Source organism: Candoia aspera, chromosome 2 (assembly GCF_035149785.1).
Source record: "Candoia aspera isolate rCanAsp1 chromosome 2, rCanAsp1.hap2, whole genome shotgun sequence".
Classification (NCBI taxonomy): Eukaryota; Metazoa; Chordata; class Lepidosauria; order Squamata; family Boidae; genus Candoia; species Candoia aspera.
Genome location: NC_086154.1, coordinates 65,708,623 through 65,729,590, shown reverse-complemented (window position 1 = coordinate 65,729,590; position 20,968 = coordinate 65,708,623). Strand labels below are relative to the sequence as shown.

At 40.5% G+C, this 20,968-nt stretch overlaps 1 protein-coding gene across 1 annotated transcript in view; it reads right to left on the bottom strand.

Moving 5' to 3' along the window:
• SNCB (synuclein beta) overlaps positions 1-7,639 on the bottom strand; it is a 31,569-nt gene extending 23,930 nt beyond the window's left edge. Inside the window, exons 1-2 of the mRNA XM_063292097.1 lie at positions 7,232-7,639; positions 6,171-6,305 (exon numbers count right to left, since the gene is read on the bottom strand). Of these exons, the coding sequence (XP_063148167.1) occupies positions 6,171-6,291 (121 nt within the window). The 5' untranslated portion in view covers positions 6,292-6,305; positions 7,232-7,639. The remainder of the gene's footprint in view (positions 1-6,170; positions 6,306-7,231) is intronic.
• Between the last annotated feature and the right edge of the window lie 13,329 nt (positions 7,640-20,968).

Below are 20,968 nucleotides of genomic sequence, written 5' to 3'. Positions count from 1 at the left end.
ATTTTTCACGATCTGCTAAAGAAGCTAGGACTTCTCAGTACTTTTATAAATACTATTTAAAAGACCTCAAGAGAGAGATCAATACCTTATCTTTTTTTAGAAGCAAGTTTCTTGTTTCCCAAATCAGCAGATACATAACTTAGCTGTGACATATGCTGGATTACAACACCCATCATCTAAACCCTTAATCACCAATCTGAATATTCCAAACTTCCTTCTAAAGTGAACCTGGGGAGTGGGGACCGAATAGCAATTTTATCAAGAATGCAAAAATGAATTTGTTATCACGTGACTTGCCAACTATGCACACCTATCTAAATCGGATCATTTTTCTAGCTAGTGAATTTCCATTTTGTTCCTACAGGACTGCAATTTTTAAAATGAAAATATGACATTCTGGAGCCTTTGGCAGTTTTCTTTGGCTGGATTCACAAGCCATAGTTTGTTTTAACAACAGTTTCTTGGATAAGCCAGCGTGGCCATTTCTATACTGCTACAAAGCTAGAATTCTCCCTCCTGACTAGGAAGAGAAAGAGATTCTAAGGGAAGGCGGAGATGGGTGGGGGAAAAAAGGAACAGCAATTAGCTCTGTTCTGAAGGAGTTGTTAACAACTCCTGAGGGAGAAAAAGAACCAAGGGGTAGCTATTCCAGAACAGGGTTATGTGATTTATTTGGGGGGGGTTATTTTTGTTGTGACAGTAAAATTTATTTTACCTTGTATGCTAGGCTGAACTGATCATTTAAAGTGGGTACCAGGCATCAGCAATGTCTGTCAGGAAACAGTAAAAAGCACAGTAGATTTCCTGTTTTGCCCTGAGTGGGGGACCAAATTTTCTATCCATCCATCTATCATATATCATCAATCTATCACCAGATTTATAAGGCTGCCTAACTCAAACAATGAGACTCTGGGTGGCACACAGCATGAAAAAAAAAAAAAACAGTAAACCAAAAAAAGAAAAAAAAAAACCGACCCCCAAACATATAACATTAAAACATATGCAATATATAAATATAAAATGGTAACCATATTTATTTGTTGATAAGAGGTTGTAGCAGCCTGCCAGAGTGATAGGAGCCTAGCACTCAGAAAAAAGAGAAAAATAGGGTAAGCACTGCTTGGATAGACTTGGTTGGCATCTCCTTAGAAAAGAGTTGGAGGAGGGGATGAACCAAACACTTACACTTACTCCCACTTATGCACACATTATGTAAAACCATAAGCTAGGCTTTAGAAACTCCAATAGCTGGGTTCAAAACCATGCAAGGTACAGTGTAACAAACCACATTATGCTTAAAGTCACAAGTGCAAAGGCACAGCAGAGGAGAAACCCTTAGGAGAAATGGGCCATTAAGGCTTGGTGAGAAATCCCAGCAATCTCAGGCTCTCCCAGTAGGGAGAATAAGATGAAGAATGAGAAAGAACCAAGAGGCACAACAAAGATGGGATTGCTGGTATACTGGCTGCATTCATAGGACAGACTGAACTAAGGTGCAGTTTGGCCCTCTGTCATCTAAACTCAGAATCTTCACTTCTTTGAGGTCACATGGACCACAGAGATGACCCTGGAGAAGATATGTGGAGACCATTAGCAAAACATGAACACAACCAGGGAAACCAGAAAGCATGAGAAAGAAACTCAAGATTGCCTGCCGACTCTCTTTGGTATAAGAGGAAGGGAAGGGGAAAACATTATCAGGGTTTCAAGATTCTGCTACAATAGCTTAAATCAATAAAGTTGAGTTCTAGTATTTCTTGAGGTGTCCGTTTCCTGACCTGGCCTACCTCAAAGGTCTGACAGGTAGGTACTTAATTAAAGCTAAAGATTGGCATAGATTACGGTGCACTGGTTGGTTCATCATGTTGTCTTTTAAAATCTTTTTAAGCTTTGGCTTGTTTTCCCATTTGAATATTGAGGAGGATTGAGAATAAATAATTGTCTCCCTGCTATTATTTTTGTATTGAATTTGAAGGATTTAACATTTTCCTACATGTTGAATCTGTTTTAAATCTTCAGTTTTCTGTTCATTTTCTCTGAGAGCTGTTTGTTAGCATACTTTCTCTTGTGTCAACAACTTTCCAATAACTCTTTCACGTTTGCCAGTCAAGTATCTAGGGGGCGCCATAATCTACTGCCTGAAACATGGAGGATTTCAAGGAGACCTTTTCAGAGTTCTGTTGTGAGCTTCACTGTGAGTTTAAACAGGTCTTTTGTGTTTCCTGTCAAGCTATTCTGCAAGATATTTGGGACACTGCAGAAAATTTCAGCTTTAAAATGTTTCATCTGGCTGAGGAGGTTGTGGAAGAAGTTGATTCTATTGTAGATAGAGATATTTCTACTGACAGCGAAATTGAAACTGTTGTGCCAGATGACCAGATTTTGGTGTTGAAGGAGTTAAAAGAACAGACTGAATTGCAAATCACAAATGCAGTTGTTTTTTTGATGGAATGTTATGGGAAAGTAGAGACTCTGTTCTGCAGGAGGTTTTTTACTGAGAAGTCTGAGTTTCCAAGGGGGGCAGTTGGGCTGTTTGATTTCTGTATGAAAAATGCATTGTGTGTAATATGGAGATGTGTAAATGTTTTGGTTTATTTTGAGGTGGGGTATTAAGAATTAAGAATGTTTATTTGGATTGATATTAAGGCTTGTATGATTTCATGTTTCTTTAATGATTTGGATTAAGATTTATTGGATTGCTTTTAAGGTTTGTTTGATTTTTAAGATTTATAATAATTGCTTGGTCTTAGGTTTAATAGGGTTAAGATTGTTATAAAAATAAACAACTTAAATGTTTTTATAATTTGATTTCTATTATAGTGGACAGAAATATATAGAAAAGTGGTAGGAAGGAAATAAATAAATGTTGCTTTTTGGGGGGAATTGATTTGGAGGGTTGTGTGTGTGTATTCTTTTAATGTAAAGGGAAGGAGCAATTGTGTTTAGTGATTTTTATAATGTGCTACTGGAATAATTTATAGAAATAATGTCATCTTGGTTTGATATAGAGTAAGGGATTGATTATGGAATTTGCTGTATATTCTTGTTGTTGAGAGTCAGAAGTCACGTCTTTATGTAATCTTCAAAATTCTTTTTTCTTGTGTTTCACACTTTTTTAGTTTTTTAGTTTTTTTTTTCTTTTTTCTTTTTTGTGGCTTTTTTCTTTTTTTGTAGTTTTTATCTTTGTTTTAAACTTAATAAAATTCAGATATTCAGACACATCCAGTTAGTTGTCTTGGCAACGATGCAGAAATGGGCGGGCACTGCCTTCTTCCAGGATGCCTTTTGGACTTCCTAACCAGCACATAACCTTGGGCTTTGTGATGGTCTCTCATACCAGCACTATCCAGGACAATGGACCATCCAGTTTGACTAACAAAACTACGAAAATCAATAAACAAAAACCTGGTGATTGTTGATGGGGAAGCCATCACAAGATAGCCAGAATATGGACCAAACTGGGTGCAAATCTGCAAATGTGGTTGCTTGGTTAGTTCTGTTGCCTGATGCTGGACCAATGAGGATGAAGCTAAGCCAGGGTAGCACCAAATTTGGCTTAGCATGTTGCTAAGACATGTTTCTTGAGTGTGGCTCTTCTACTCTGCCCATTTCAACAAGGCACACCATGATATCCACAATCAATTTTCAGGCATCTCTTTTATTCTTAACCCTTTTAAAATGTAGGGTGCAGAATAATGTATCTTTTTTATAGTAGAACAAGAATTTAGAAAAATCCTACAGATTGAAAAATGAAGAGGTCACACTCAAGAAGATATGAGGAAGAGATACTAGCCAAGATACACGGAAATGCTATGTACAGTATGCCTAACACACTGAACCCCAAAATAAGCCCACCTATTTCACCCAAGCATATGGCTAGAATCCATCCTGTTTGGTTAATTTAGTGATCAGTAGATCATGCAAAGCCAGAGAATTAGATTAATTTCACAACATGCTTAGTTAACTCCTGGAAAGCATGTTGTGTGAACAAAGCTAAAGGATGATGGTTTAGCTAAAGGGAAAAAAAAACAAGGTTCATACAGAGCTGGTTCTAGGATAACTACAATTGCAAACTCCCCAATCAGAAGAACTGGAAGCCATGTTAGCAGGGAATTATAGGAATTGTATTCTAATTCATTTATAGACCACCAGTATGGGAGACATTACAGGACAGTAGCGTTATGCATTTCCCTTCTTATTATATGTGTAAATAATACACAAGATATTTGCTCTGTGCTATTACAGCTACAGTCAGCATCAAAACATAAAAATGATCCTGCTACATCAGTGAAAGGCTCATCTAGTCTAGGTCTGTGGCATGCAATGGCCAACCAAATATATTCAGAAATCACATATAGACAGGGGGCAGTAGCCCTTTTTCATTATTATTCCCTTGATTGATTGATTGATTGATTGATTGATTGATTGATTATGTACCATCAAATCAATGTTGACACTTAGTGAACTCATAGATTTTCTCCAGGGTGATCTGTCCCCAGCATGGTTGATTACTCCCTAGCAGTTGGCATTTAAGGTTTGGTGCTTGTAATTCAAGAAATACTATACAGCTACCAAGACTAATAGCCATTGGTAGTCTACAGTTCTACAATTTAACCAGCATTGCTCTTAAGTTCTCCCTTGCACTCCCCATGATGGCAGATCACAGTTAAGAGAATCTTTTATGATTTGGATTGGCAGAATGTAGAGATTCTGGGGGAAAAGTCCTGGATCCACATTTGGCTCAAGTCAACCTTATTGTCTGCCTTTGAGGTCTGAATTGAGAGCTGATCAAGGTAAATCCAGATTCCTAATTGGCTGGGGAAGACAAATTAAGAAAAGAGTTGAATAGAATGTGTTCAGGCTGAGAGATAGGGTCCACATCATATTACTTTTTCTTCCTTGGTTATCACAACTGTTTTTTCTAGGAGTTGATTTGCACCATTAGACTCATTCACTTCTCTCCCTCTTTATTTTTTCTGCAAATATATCTGAGAAAAAGATGTTATAGATTACTATTTTCAATCCCAATCCCTTCCTTTTGACCTTGCTACTTCATGGTCTCGTTGAAGATTTCTGTTGCCTTGCTTTTTGCAGATGGCATCACAATTATAATTAGTTGCAACTGCACACATTCAATGTTTATTTTATTTCTATTAAGCTTACAGTTTTACAAGGAAGAAGTATAAATGTACAGGAAGCCTGTGAATCAGCACTGGGATGAAGAATGACGAAGTGGAATGATGATGAGAAGTTGACAGATGAATTTCTGGAATGAAGAACTTGGAAGTGGGTTCATCAGTTGACAAAAGGGTGTAATATTAGTGAAGGCCTGGTTTGTCCAAATGGTGGTGGTGGTGGTGTTGCTTGCTGGTAATTTATCAAAGCAAAAGTGGCTGAGATTTAATACTAAGATGAATCCATAACCTGTCACATCCCTGCTTTTTCCCAAGAAATTATAGTCTTAGAGTTTGTTGTAGGAAAAGGGCTTTGACATATCCCAATGTGTTTTCGTGCAGAATGAAAGCATTCCAGCTTAAGTGTGGATGAGCAGAAAGACTCCAAAACACCCATCTCATGACTGGAATTGCATCTTTACAGAAAGGGAAACACATCTCAGACCTGAAGCTGTCTCAAATCATGGAGGAAAAGATAGGCTTTATAATGGCTGGGTTCACACAACTTACTAAACCAAAATTAAATAGATCAGTGCATTCAGCCTGTGTATCTTAACTGGATGGGAAATCTGATCTATCATAAAGGAAAGGAGACATGACAATTACTTGAAAATCAAACATAAACAGAATCTCATAGGTAAAGGTGAACCCCAGAAGGTGAACTCTTGGATATTGAAGGCAATCTGATGTCAAGTCAAATCCTAGTCTCCAGGAAGGCTCAGAAAGGAATCACACCATTAGACTCTTTTTTCTTTTTCTTTTGGTTTCTGGTCTACAATCATTGCATGGACAAAAATAATTATTGGGGGAAGGGATGCCACTTGTCAGTTTGGAAGGACCAACTAGAATAATAACAAAACCCTAACCAATGGAAGCCTCCCTCCTCCCTCTCTTTTAATCCTTCCTTTCTCTGCTTGGCAGATCTGTTTCTCTGCAAGTGGGGGGGGGGGCATAGTGAGAGGGGCAGCTCTGCAGCTTTGCCTGCAGCAACCTTACCAACATAAAGCACGCCTTCCTTGGTCTTCTCGGCTGCCACCGCTACCCCTTCCTTGGTCTTCTCTGCTGCAGCAACAACCCCTTCCTTTGCCTTGGACAAGCCCTTCATAAACACATCCATCCCGGCACTGAGCTCTGCATGGAGACAAGACACGGTGCAAGATGGCTTCAGCAAAGGGCTACGCTGCTCCCAGAAAGGATAAGATTATATTGGGGTGGGGGGAATGAGTCAGGCTTTAAAGAGATGGGGAAAACTGGGAATAGCTCAGACTATACTTCACAGTAGTCACAATAATACCTTGTTCATATTCTTCAACCTACAGGCGGTATTTTATTGCAAGCACTGCCTGCCTGACTGCTAAGTGTGCTGGAACAGGCAGGAGATCTCCAAATGTGGAGTGGAAGGGAGGGTGGAGATGGCTGGGCACATCCATAGCCATTGTTGGAGTCCAGGTTGGTACCTTCGGCCCCAAGATTCAACAAGTCTGGTGACATTTATTACTGCTGCAATAAATGCTCCCCCCACTGCCCTGACCTGCCATCCCAGTCCTGGCCTACCTCGCCTGACCCAATGGTTGCAGCCGCGAGGGCGGAAAGCACACCTTTCAAGCCGCGAGGGCGGAAAGCACACCTTTCAAGCCCCGTTCCTCAAAAGCAACGCTCTCGATCAAAGAGAGCGCGCGCGACAGAGGATGCTTTTTCACCCGTGGTGAAAGCAGTGAAAATGAGGGTGACTCCGCGTCCTTGAAACCAGAGAAGGAAATGGGGAGGGCCGGGGGTGGGGGAGCCAAAGGGATGACCGTAGATTTTCAGAGGAGAAGACAGAATATCCGAGAATACGAGTTATCTCCTTTCTCCACTGATAATATTCTGGTCTGCTTTCCAAAGGTAGCGGAGGAGAGGCCGCGCTCGCCGGAGAGATTGCAACGCGGCGCACGCTGAGGGCTTCACCTTCAGGGCAGCCTTATGACCGACCGCCGTTCACCCATCCCTTTCCTCGTCCGAGCCATCGGGGACGCCCAGTATCTTAGGGGAGGGAAGGGTGCCGAGGCGCCACTCACCTGCGATCGGCGATTGCGCTGGACTCGGGTGCGTGTCTGTCGGAGGGTTCAGATCATTCCGGGCCGGAGCGGGTTGGCGGGCGGGGCTGTTGGCGGGCAGGCGGCGCGGTGCAGCGGGGGAGTCAGGGCAGCTCTGCCATGGAGCAGCTGGGGGAGGAGGCGGAGGAGAGGAGGCGGAGAGGAGAGAGCAGACGAAAGACGGTGCCTCCGTTGCTACCGCTGCTGAATATTGCAATGAGCCGCCGTCTCCCTATACCCGCCGGCGAGGGGATTTCATCATAGCACGCAATCCGGGCTCCCCGCCCCTCGGTCCTGCCCAGATGCAGCAGCAAGACCCCCGGCCTGGCTTTCGACACGGGGACCTGGGGCGGGGGATCTGAAAGAGGAGCGCGCAATGCACCTTCCTGCCCCTTCCTTCGCCGAGAAGGGGCTCGAGCAATGAGGACGCAAGAGCCGGGTGGGGCCCCACGAAAGTTAAGCAGGGGGTTGGCTCTTAGCTCAGTTCGCACGGATAGTGGGAGGCGCGGAGACCTCCAGCTCAAAAAGCGGCCGCGGGACGCAAAATCACGGGCCTGGCGGGTAGACGAGGCTGCCTCCGTTTCTTGGTTGTCAAAAAATGCGTTGATTAGACAAGCTCCGAAGGAGGTCTTAGCAGGTGACCTGGGCAAGCCAACCGTTTTCTAGGCTCCGAAGCTAAGGAGATTCCGGCCTGGCGAAGATGCTGTAGGCTAGACTCGGACTGAGAAGCTGCCTTGTCACTTGGGAGAAGGCTGGAGTAAACAATTAGTGCCGGCCTGTTGCTGCCATGGTGGCATGGATAAGTCTAAATAGGCCTCAGGAGATGGTTGACCTTCAGGAGAGAAGGAATGGCTTCCTTGGCATCTGACTGGTCACTGGAATAAGCAAATGGTGTAACTAGCTGGATCTTTGGTCTCATATAAAGAAGATCTGTCATAGTGCAACCTGAGAAGTCATGTTGATTTTCATAGGACTTACTTTCTGTCTAGGTTAAAGCTATACAGTTGGAACTTAAACAATATAGAGAGATAGATTATTTTTTAATCTATAGTTTAGAAATGATTTAGAGATAATTAATATTTAATTAATATTTTTGTATATATGATTAAGTGCCATCAACTTGGTATTGACTCATAGCGACCACACAGATAGATTTTCTCCACCACACTCTCCCTAACCTGGTCCTTCAGGACTTCCAATGGAGCACCCGTTGCTGCTGTAACTGAGTCCACCCACCTTGCTGCTGGTCATCCTCTTCTCCTTCTTTCCCAACATCAGAGCCTCCTCCAGAGAGCAACTGGAGGTCTTCGCATAATGTGTCCAAAGTAGGATAACTTGAGCCTGGTCATTTGTGCCTTGAGTGAGAACTCTGGACTGATGTGTTGGATGACCACTTCCGTAGAGTATCTCAGGGAATGCCACTGCTTGAACTATTCTGATTTTTCTTTTAGGTGTAAACACATAGCTGGCATCTGAATACCTGCACAGAAAATGAGACCTGTCTTAAGGCGCTTCTGGATTAAGCATTTTAATGCAATTGTTCTGATTCATTCATGGCTTAGGGCCTAGTCATCTGCAGGATCACCTGACTCCAACTGTTTCTGCCTGTCCACTGTGTTCTGGCAGAGCAGATGCCCTTCGGGTATCCTGAATTAAACGTGGTTATCCTGTGGGACCAAAGAAGTGTGCCTTTTTTGTTGTAGCCTCTGCCCTCTGATACAGAATCCCCCAGAGAGCTGTATGGAGCCCAGTCTCCTGGGCCTTAAGACCTGGCTCTGCTCCAAGCCTGGAGTTAGTGTGTTAGTGGAGCCCCTATTGTGTTTTTGATTGTTATGGATGTTTTAGTCTAGGCTATGAATGCTTTGTTTGAAATTGTATATTGAATGTTGTAAGCTGCCTAGAGTCTTTTAGAGTGAGGCGACTATAATAAACCTAATAAATAATAAATAATTTTGCAAGAGGTCCATTTATTTATTTATTTATCAAACTTCATCACCGCCCATCTCCCTCCCAAGGAGGGACTCTGGGCATGAGGCGGCTATAATAAACCTAATAAATAATAAATAATTTTGCAAGAGGTCCATTTATTTATTTATTTATTTATTTATCAAACTTCATCACCGCCCATCTCCCTCCCAAGGAGGGACTCTGGGCGGTTTACAATAAAAGCTTCGTCACCTTCTCATCATTTCTCAATGCTTCTTTAGTCTTCTTTTTTTTCAAACCAAAACCCATAACAATCCATTAAGGAGGGGGAAATGATGTAGAAAAAGATACAGAATATTTTGATTGATAGCCCTAGGTATCTCAAGAAAAATATGTTTTAAATATTCTGCATTTGTTTTTTTAAAGAGTAAAATGAATCTAGTCAATCTATGTGAGCAGTATCAGGATTTCTGTATGCATGTGTATATTAATATTGCATTAAAACAACTTGAGTCTTGTCTACAATCACATTTTGTATTTCAAATAAATATCCCCGCCTTTTGTTTTCGTAGAAACATGAGGGACTAAGTTTTTTTAAAAATCCATAATACAAAAGAATGTTAAATGTTAAATACATGAATTAAATGGGAAAAACCATACAACATAATGTTAAATTCAGTGGGACAATGGGAGGGGAACAACAGTAACTTCAACAGACATAAAACATCACAAAATCCCTTTTGTAGATTCACTGAAGATGCAAAAAAGCAATAGGCAAACATTGAATATTGTGATAAAATTACAAATCAGATTTTCCAATTAAAATGGAAACTTAGTCATTATATCTGATGAATTATTTGTGTTTGTATTTGTATTTATGGTTGTTTTTATCTTGGCTGCTGATTATGCATTTTGACTTTTTTGTTGGTTTTCTGCTGGTTTTTTGTTTGCTGCTCAAAGCCACTTGTTTGAGATGGGTGACCATATACATCGAATATTAGCAAACAAACAAATAAATAAATAAATCTGAAAACAACAATTCCATTAGACAAGTTAATACTGATGTTAGATATAAATGCAAGAATTTTGTTTGCTAAATTAAAAACCTTGTAGAAAACTGAGGTCAATTTTAGATAGTTAAACTAAGAATCTTGGGCAATACAGAGAGATTGGCATCTGTCAGTGAAACAGATTCTTCCCTTCCTCCACTGCACTGCAGATTGGCTCTGGGGGCTAGCGGGACTATCTAGATAAGATTTGCAGTGCATGTAAGTAAGGGCAAGAGGAAGGAGGGCAAAGAGGAGTCCCATTGCACAAATCTCAGTCTACTGAATGTATCACCGTTTAAGTATGTATACCATATATGTTTGTGAGTGTGAGAAAAAGGCAAAACCCCCCACAAAACCTTTGATTTCAGTGTAAATAAGGTTTGCACTTAATGCATAGCGGCCACTGGAATTCTTTCATAATCCTTTCAGGTCTAGTGCGGATGAGAGATACCTTACATTATGTATTATGTACACATATATGTATATGCACATAAAAATACAAGAATATAATGGCCAGAAATCCAAGAGTCAGTAAGTTTTAAAAAAAAAGGTCATTAATATGGATATAACTTTATGTAAAATGTAAAAGGTTATAATCCACTGAATAGGTGTAATATGTTAGATTTGTCGGAGTATATTTTATAACAAATGAATTATGCAATTCATGCATTTTGATATTTGCTTTTCTGCCTTTGCTCTGTATTATGTGTTTGTACTATATTGGATTGCAGATGACATGATTGACAGGAGAATGAGTTAGTGTCTATGGGGGAAAGTGTTGAAAACAAGCTAATACTGAGTAGGGAAAAAATTATTTCTTGAGTTACAAGAAGTAGACATTACTATTAGTCTTTTTTTAACTGCTTTTCCTCCTGAAGAAACAGATTAGATCATGGATCACCTAAATGAATATAAATATCAGTGAATATAGACAAAGATATAAGACTTTCAAATGAGGGACACAGGAATGAAACATTGAATATTATTATAAGAATAAAAATTTAAATTCATGAAACATTTTGGAGCTTTGTGTCCAACTGGGGCAATCTGCAATGTATGAAAGAACTGGAAGTTCATGGAAAGTGTACACAAATAACTCTTAGTCCTGGCAAATACAATGGTGAAGCTAGGATAGATGTATTATATATCCATAAAGGCAACTCTGCTTCATTGGTTTGAATGTATGAGTTCTAGAAGCTCAGGGTGATAGTAATAACACATCATCTGAGTCTCCAGACACATATGTTGCATAAGTATGATACACAGAGAATGCACGCAAGAATTTTGTTCACTAAATTTTGCCTGCATATGTTGTTTATCAAGGCCTGGCTTCCCTTAATCAGCTCGGGGCTCACCTATAATAATATGCTAGTATTTCCGTAACTGTGGTTTGTTGAATAAGTTCAAGGGAATGGATTTATGAAGAACACCTTAAAGCCATAAATATAACTTACAAAACGCAGTGCCAGATTCACACAATGTGCCAAACCAGACCACAGCATAGCTTAATGCAATGTGTGAATCTAGTCATTGTGGTGTAAGAGCTAGTTCTCATAAGAGCCAAAGAAAACAGTCTGAAACCAGATTCGTTGGTTACAAAAACGAGAAGGTGGAAAGGGTCGCTCCTGCCCAAAGGAGAGTGGTTTCAAGCCAGTTACACTGTACAGTTGGGAGAAAGAAGCACAAGAATGTAAACCTGGTTTTCAGTATAAATAGGGCCTGCATTTGAGACATCAGAGTCAGTGGAAGTCTTCTGCAATGGCTTCACTAGCTTTTCTGCTGTAAATTTCATTGTTGGAAACTCTTGTATATCTGTTGTGCCTGCTTCTAGCCCAGTTTGCTGAGAGAAACTGACACTGTCTCTGTAGGAAATAAGCCATACAATGATATGTAAGTTATGTTTCTCAGCAGCTTTCCTTAGAGACTCTGGTATCAGAATGTAGAGTGGGTGGGGAAAATCTTACTAGCAAAAGCGCTGCCTCTTCAGAACTGGCAACGGAGCGAAGGAGTACAAAATGTGGTAAAAGTGTGCTGTTCCCCTTCACAACTCTTCTACTTTCATTTAGCTTTACCCAATTTGAAATTGTACTTTGCTGCTTGCTGTTTGGTTTGGATGAAAGAATGGGTGATGCTGAGAAACAGAAGGTTATTGGACTTAGAAGGACATGATTTGAGATTTGGGTGGCAGGCTATTTATAGTATGATACAGTTAAAGTTAATGTAGATTTTGAAAATCATTTTATTAGACGTGCCATCCTGAGAATTTGGAATAGATACAAACTTAGACTGTGTCCAAAAATACCTCTATAGTTATCACCACAGGAAGCATTATACAGAAGAGAAATAGCAACTAAGCAGAAATGGTTAATGTACAGTGATATATCAGATTACTCACAGCCAGAATTAAAAATAAAATCAAGAGAAGATTTAACATCAGATGGATATATGTGCCAATGGCTTTCACATGTAGAATTAACAGAAAGATTTGAAGTTGATAAAAAGTTTTTTTGGATTTGAATGTGATAAAACTGAAATACTTTGGCCACATAATGAGAAGACAGGGCACCCTGGAGAAGATGCTGATGCTAGGGAGAGTGGAAGGCAAAAGGAAGAGGGGCCGACCAAGGGCAAGGTGGATGGATGATATTCTAGAGGTGACGGATTCGTCCCTGGGGGAGCTGGGGGTGTTGACGACCGACAGGAAGCTCTGGCGTGGGCTGGTCCATGAAGTCACAAAGAGTCGGAAGCGACTGAACGAATAAACAACAAAACTGAATTTGAAATTGAGTTATATACTAATGATGAACATCTTATTGCTAAAATGTATAAGCTTTTGTTGAGACTTGAAACTGAGGATGAACAAGACTGTATGACAAAGTGAGCTAAAAATGTTGGATATAATATACAAATGGAACAATAGGAAAACATGTGGGCAAAAGGGCTGAAATTTACATTATATTATAACCTTAAAGACAATTTTTATAAAATGATGTATTGATGGTATTTAACATTGGAAAGATTGTCAGAAATATATAATGGGACTTCAAGTGTTTGTTGGAAATGTGAACAACAAGATGGGACTTTTTATCCTCTTTGGTGGACATGTAAAAAAACTAAAAAAAATGTGGACTCAGATACATATATTAATCCAGAAGATTTTAAAGATTAATATACAATTCCAACCAGAGACATTTCTTTTTGGACTGATTGATAAACAGTTGGAAAAATCATATGGAACTTTGTTTTTATAAATGATAACTGCAGCAAGACTTTTATATGCTCAAAGGTGGAAAGACTCGATCTTAGGTACAATGGAAGAATGGATGGTAAAGCTGATGGAGTTGGCTGAGATGGCGAAATGGACAGCTTTGATTAGAGAAAAGACATTGACTAATTTTATGGCGAATTGGAAGCCCCTTTTGGACTTTTTGTGTGAAACAGAAAATAATGAAATTATGATATACTGTATGGATTTGATGATTAATAATATTAGTTGACAATAGAAAAAATGGATGTTATGTTGTAACCGTAGAGTAAGAGTTTAATGTAAGTTTTACTTCTATCTGTTGTAAAAGGAGTCAGGAGTTATTCCTTTTTCTATTTCTGTTTTCTTCTTTTTCTGCATTTCTCTTTCTCTTTCTTTATTAGTTTCTGTTAGATTTTATCTCTTTGTTTTAAAATGTAATAAAGGTATTATATAAAAAAACAATTCTTCTACTTTTATGAATTTCCCCTTGTATTTGAAGGCAGTATCAGTTTATCTGTTCTGGAGTTCTGCAAGTAGCTGGGCTTCTGCTGATCATATGGAATTCACATATTTTAAATATAGGACTGCACACTAAACCAAACTTACTATTTCTCATGCTTTTTTTTTTAAACAGGCAAAACCTTCAGGGTTGATTTTTTTCCTTTAAAAAGTTCCATCCATCTGGTTTTCTTGCACTTTTTATAACTATACAGTAATTTTCACTTATAACTAATTAGTGTAAAACATTGTGAAATAATATCATCCATTAACAAAACAAAAATTAAATTTACCTATTACAGTGTTTCAAATTAATCCAAACTCAATATTTGTGCACCATAGTCTAAAAAAGAAATTATTCAGTTAATTTAGGAGACATCCTGGTAAGAGAAACATATTTATTAGTCCATTAACAATGGGAAGGCTCAATAAGCAAATGGCAAGGAAACATTAAAAGTTTCACATGTGCTCATGAACGTGCAAGAGGAGCCTCCAGCCTATACTCCAGATGAGGTCTGGAGGCCCTTGGATCCAACCCACAAAACCTGCAGCTTCCCTCCTGAGGCAATGCTCACACCACCATATAGCAATTGTACAATAGGAGGACCCCCTCAACGTAATCTCTGTTTTGGAAGTAATGCGGGGGGATTGGGAGAAGTTAAACCCCTTTCCTATGTGTTGTAATCCCCCAAATCATTCCCCAACACTGCAAAGAAAGCAAATACAGTCATCAGGTGCATCATCAGAAGTCTAGCAAGATCGAGAGAAGTCTTCCTTTCTTTCGATTCTGTATTTTTCAGACCACATCTTGCATCCAGTTCCAGGCATGACATCCTCAGATAGACTTTGATAGAGCATTGTTGCAGAATGCTGGGAAAGCCTTCAGCCCAGGAGAGGTCAAAAAAGTCACACACCAAGCATTTCTATAAAAATAATTTATTTACAGAAAACAAAAACAAAAGCAAAACATTTAAAGGACCTAGCTCCCTTTTTGGAGCAAGCCTTGCTGAGCTACATTTCCAGCAGAGAGAAAAAAAAAGGAAGTGAAGAACAAGTCCGGGCAGGTCCTCCCCCCAGGCTATTTTGCATGAAGCACGTGAGAGGAGACAATCAAATGCAACCCCTTCACCTGGCCAAATGATTAGGTATAAAAGTAGCTTAATCTGTTAGTAGGGAAACCTTAACACTCCCCTTTTTACACTACAGATTAAGATGCAAACCAATCTTTGACTTTATATGTCTTTCCATTCACATTACCATTATCTCCCCTTTGGTTTAACAGAAAGTTACCATTTTTCTTCCTGTGTTTTTTTTTTTTCAAACCTAGGTAATTGGTCACAACTCCAAGGCTTTTTAATATGAAATGGCTTTTTATGCAGGCTTCAAAATCAAGCCTTTGTTTTTCTGTTGATGAGAACAGCAGCAAATCATCAACATAAATGCACAGATACATACAGCCTTGTTTGTCCTTCTTCATATATACACAGGGATCTGCTTTTCCTTTTTCAAAACCAAAATTCTGCAGTTTTTCATCTACTTTTTGGTTCCAGGATCTAGCAGCTTGTTTTAACCCATAGATTGACATCTGCAGTTCACAGACTAGATTCTCCCCTTTTTCATAGCCAGGGGGTTGCTGCATGTATAATCTGTGGTCTAAATCACCATAGAGAAATGCAGTTTGAATGTCATAGTGGTTAACTGACATTCCCTTGAGTGCAGCAACTTTTAACAGTAATCTAATTGATTCACCTTTAGTAACTGGTGCAAAAGTCTTGTCAAAGTCTAAATCTTTCCTTTGAGTGAACCCTTTTGCAACCAACCTTGCTTTATATTTTTGGATTTTGCCATCAGCATCCCTTTTCAGTTTGAAAACCCACCTACAACCCAGACAGCGTTCATTGGGAGGTAGATTTACCAGTTTCCATGTTTTATTTTCTTTCAAGGATGCTAATTCCTGTTGCATGGCAGAATGCCAATTTTGTGCAATCTCAGGTGGTAAAGCATTCACTTGTTCTAAAGACTCAGGTTCTGTGAATATGTGAAAAGCCTTTACTGTTTCAGCCTGAAAACGTGATGGAGGAACGCCTTTATTACTCCTCTGAGATCTGCGAGGTAATACAGGGCTTAAATTTTGACTCCTATCACTTTCCTGAGAAGCATCTATCTCATCAGACAGATCTTCAATTTGCTTTTCTGATTTAATGTCCTCATCAGGCAAAAGATCACCATCAGCAAGTCCTTGCTGTTCTCTTGTGGTGGTCAGTTCAACTGGAGAGCTAGAATTTAATCTCCCCCAGTTTTGTTCAGCAAAAGAAGCGCTTTTGCTAATTATTAATTTCTCTCCCATTATGAACCTGTAGCTCCTCTGGCTTTGTTCATAGCCAACAAAGATGGCTTTCTTTGTTGTGGGGCCTCCTTTCCTTCTCTGTTGTTTTGGAATGTGAACCCATGCAGTGCTACCAAACACTCTAAGATGGCTTACCTTTGGTTTCACACCATAAAACAAATGGAATGGAGTGTCCTGAATCATAGAGTTATACAACCTGTTCTGAACATAACAAGCAGTCGATAAAGCTTCTCCCCAGAACTTAAAACATAATCGTGAATCTTTTAACATGCATTCCATCGCATTTTGCAAGGTTCTGCCCTTTCTTTCAGCAACACCATTTTGCTGAGGGGTGTACGGGTTAGAAAGAATTTGTTCTATCCCTTTTTCCACTAGGAACCTTCTGAATTTGTGAGAAAGGTATTCTCCTCCTCTATCACATTGGAGTGCAGATACAGGCCTAGGGAATTTTCCATTTGCCCATGTCACAAAACTTTTAAATTTCTCAAATGCCTCATCTTTATGTTTTAAGATGTAGATAAATGTGTATCTTGAGAAATCATCAATGATGGTCATTGCATACCTTGCTTGTCCAAGACTTGGAGCAAAAGGACCAATAATATCAGAGTGTACAATTTCCAAAGGTCTAGTTGTAACTCTGTCACTGTGCTTACTCACAGGAGCTTTTAGTGTTTTGCATTCTTTGCAAACTACACAATCTAAGTATTTAGCACAGGGTTTTATCTTTAGGTCAGCACACAGCTGTGGCATTTGTGCTATATACTTGTAATTAGCATGACCAAGTCTCCTGTGCATCAGGTGTACACATTGGTCATGATATGGTGTGTTGCCAACTGCAGCCTTGCAGCTTGGCTTCCTTGCATTTTGCACAATGTACAAGGAGTCTTTTAACATACCAGTAGCACACAATTTCCCATTTTTACGTATCTCACAACCATTTTTCTTAAATGTTATGATATACCCTGTTGCAGCCAATTGTGCCACAGATAAAAGGTTTGATTGTAAATTTGGCACATACAACACACCTTTTACAGTTTCTCCTAAGCAGGATAAATACAAGTCACCTTGTCCCATAATTTTGGTGACAGACCCATCAGCCAAAGATACACTTTGTCTTTCAGTTTTAGACAGTGACACAAAAGAGCTTTTACAATTACATAAATGACAACTGGCCCCAGAATCTAACACCCATACATCAGAATTACCCTTCTCAGCAACCTGTGCAATCTGGGTTGTCTGAAGAGCCTTCTTCTGTGTTGCCCTTGTGTTCTTCTGCTCTGTCTTTCTACCCTTGGGTCTCATGGCACAGTCTCTTTGCAAATGTCCAGCTGAACCACAAGTGAAGCATCTCTGGCTTGCTAGCGCTGTGCCCTCAGGTTCCTTTCCCTTCTTTTCCCTCATTTTCTGGTCTTGCAGCTTTCCAGAAGAGATGGGGGGGGATCTTTCCTCTCTCTTCTCCCATTCAGCGAGTAAGCGCTGTGTAACATACGATGGGGTGAGGTCTGCTTCAGGCATAGCCTCCAGGGTACAAATCAGCGTGTCCCACGTTTCATTTAGCGAGGACAGGAGGATATAGGATTTTGTGAGAGGTGTAAATTCCATTCCTCTCTCCTGCAACTCAACAAACAGCTGCTGAATATAATGCAGGTGCTCAGGAAGGCTATCTCCTTCTGCAAGGTAGGCTCTGTACAGCTTTTTCGTCAGAGTAACTTTACTCCCTGCTGTTGCCTTTACATATAAGTCTCTCAAAGCGTCCCAAAGTTGCTTTGCAGACTGCATGCCTCGCACGTGGACTAGCTGATTGTCCTCAACTCCCAAGATAATGGTGGCTCTAGCCCGCTCATCCTGTCTCAGCCATTCAGCACTGGGATTTTGGGGGCTTTGCTCACCAATTTGCAGCCAAAGATTCTCTCTGCGAAGATACATTTCCATCTTCAGGGCCCAATTCAAATAGTTGGTCTCTGATAGGCGCTCCAGAGGCATCGCTGAGGGCTGGGAGGTAGCCATGGCTTCTTCCTTCTTTTGCAAGTCACCTCAGCTAGCTTCTAAGTCCTGCAGACCGGCAGTTGCTGGAAAATCTCCAGGTGGCTCCAAAGAAAATCTTCACAGGTCTTTGCTACCTGCCTTTAAATTGTGCATGAGGTGTGGAGTTGATCTCTCTTTTCTCTCTGGGTTTTACTGCGTTGTTTACTGGGCCCATAACCTGTTGCAGAATGCTGGGAAAGCCTTCAGCCCAGGAGAGGTCAAAAAAGTCACACACCAAGCATTTCTATAAAAATAATTTATTTACAGAAAACAAAAACAAAAGCAAAACATTTAAAGGACCTAGCTCCCTTTTTGGAGCAAGCCTTGCTGAGCTACATTTCCAGCAGAGAGAAAAAAAAAGGAAGTGAAGAACAAGTCCGGGCAGGTCCTCCCCCCAGGCTATTTTGCATGAAGCACGTGAGAGGAGACAATCAAATGCAACCCCTTCACCTGGCCAAATGATTAGGTATAAAAGTAGCTTAATCTGTTAGTAGGGAAACCTTAACAAGCATGTCCAGGGGAGAGCAACCAAGTTGATAAAGGAAGGAATACTTATGAAGATCAATTGAAAGCACTCAGTATATATAGCTAGGAAAAGAGAAGACTGTGGGGAAACATGATAGCCATCTTCAAGTATCTGAAGAGCTGCCATGTGGAAGAAAAGGCAGAGTTGTTCACAGCTGTTCCAAAAGACAGGACAAGAGGTGATGGATTTAAATTGTTTAAACTGGTTGGAAGTAGATTTTGGGTGGACATCAAGAAAAGTTTCCTAATGGTAAGAACTTTTCAATGATGGAACAGATTGTTTCAGGAGGCTGTGGATTCTTCTTTACTGGAAGTATTGAAACAGACCCTGGATGGCCATCAGTTGGGAATGCTATTAGATGGATTCCCACATTGAGCAGGGAGTCGGATTAGATGATGTCCAATGTATCTTCTGACTCTTGCATTCCATGATCCCATAATTCTGTATGATTTAGGGAACTTCCTCACATTAATGCACATTCCTCCAGTTCTTGAGCTGGCAGAAAAATATGTGTGCGCGCGCCTTCGAGTCACTGTTGACTCCTGGCAACTGCATGGACTGGTCCCTGCAGTTTTCTTGGCAAGATTTCAGAAGTGGTTTGCCATGGCCTGCTTCCTAGGGCTGAGAGGGTATGACTGGCTTTGTGCCTAAGGTGTCCCCCCAGCTGGCTTTGTGCCTAAGGTGGGACTAGAACTCATAGTTTTCCAGTTTCTAGCCCAGTGTCCTAACCACTACACCAAACTAGTTCTTGAGTTGGCAAAAAAATATCCTAGTGGCATAATTTGGGTGCCCTGATGTCAAAGCTCATTACTGATTGATGGAGTTTTGAAAGGTTAATAAAAGAACTCCAAGCAGCTAACAGCAATCTTGCAGAGTAGAAGCGTGAACCAAAAAGGGAACTTGCACATTAAGCTTAATTACATTCAGAAATAAATTCAGTCTTCACACTGTAGTTAGATGAAGAAAAATAGAGATAGCTTACTTTTATTCAGTAGATCTGGATACAAGTAAATTCATAGTAGAAACCATTTAGTCATCACTAGTTCTTGGTAGCAGAGGATGGTTGGGGGAGGGCTGCATTCCTGCAGCACCTCCTGCTTGCATGTCTGCCCATGAGGTAATGGAGACAGTTGATCCCCAAGCCCAAGAAGAAGGAGGAAGAGGAAATCAGGTGACCCATGTGACATCCCACAAGCACAATAGAGATGTGATTTGCTAGAGCGACCCTCTTATGCTTATGAGACAATGCTGAGTTGATCCCTGATAATTCCAACACTGATCTCCCTCAGTTGTGAGACTTGTGAGGTGCTCTTGTCCTTACAGCTTAACTACAGGACAGTTGCAGTGATTGGTAGAGTCCCCTGGCCAGTGGTTTACTTAGCGTATTTGACACCTGGAGCAGATCGCATTACTACCAGCCTGCCATGCTTCATCTCCACTGCTTTACTGCACCACTAACTGTTAAATAGCTGACTGGCACACTAGCAGCAGTGATGCAACTCCACACCTGCTGCCACATCTGTGTCACCCTTGCTCTGGCTTCATTTTCCCTCCTATCCAGTGTCACTAGCTGGTGGGAAACCCCACCACAAATCACTCTCAGTGTGGTGAGATGGGCTTGGGTGAGTGCAGATGAATGGGTGCCTGGAATGGATGCTTTAGCTGCCTTTCAAGTTGCCTGTGAGAGTTATTTCTCACACTGAAAGAAGGACTAGCAGTTACTAGTGATAGGTAGAAATAATATATGTAGAATTCTCTGAGTGATTGCAAGCTATCAAGCTGGTGTCGACTCTTAGTGATCAATGAAAGTACTCACTGTGTTATAAGTTTTACCTTTCTTTAACAAAGGTAATCAGAGCTCTGCTGTCCTTGTTCCTTAGGTTCTGTGTCCAGTCATGATTGCCTGGAGGAAGATCTGACATAACATCATGGAGGTGCTCTGCATAGATAACCTGTCTCAGGTCCCAGGAAGGAAGGAAAAGAGGGAGGGAGGGAACAGCACATTCAAGATTCAAGATACCACTCAAAGTGAATGAAAATGCTCTTTGTAACCAATAAAAACTCCAATACTGCAAATTTACTTTGACATGCGAGGCTTATT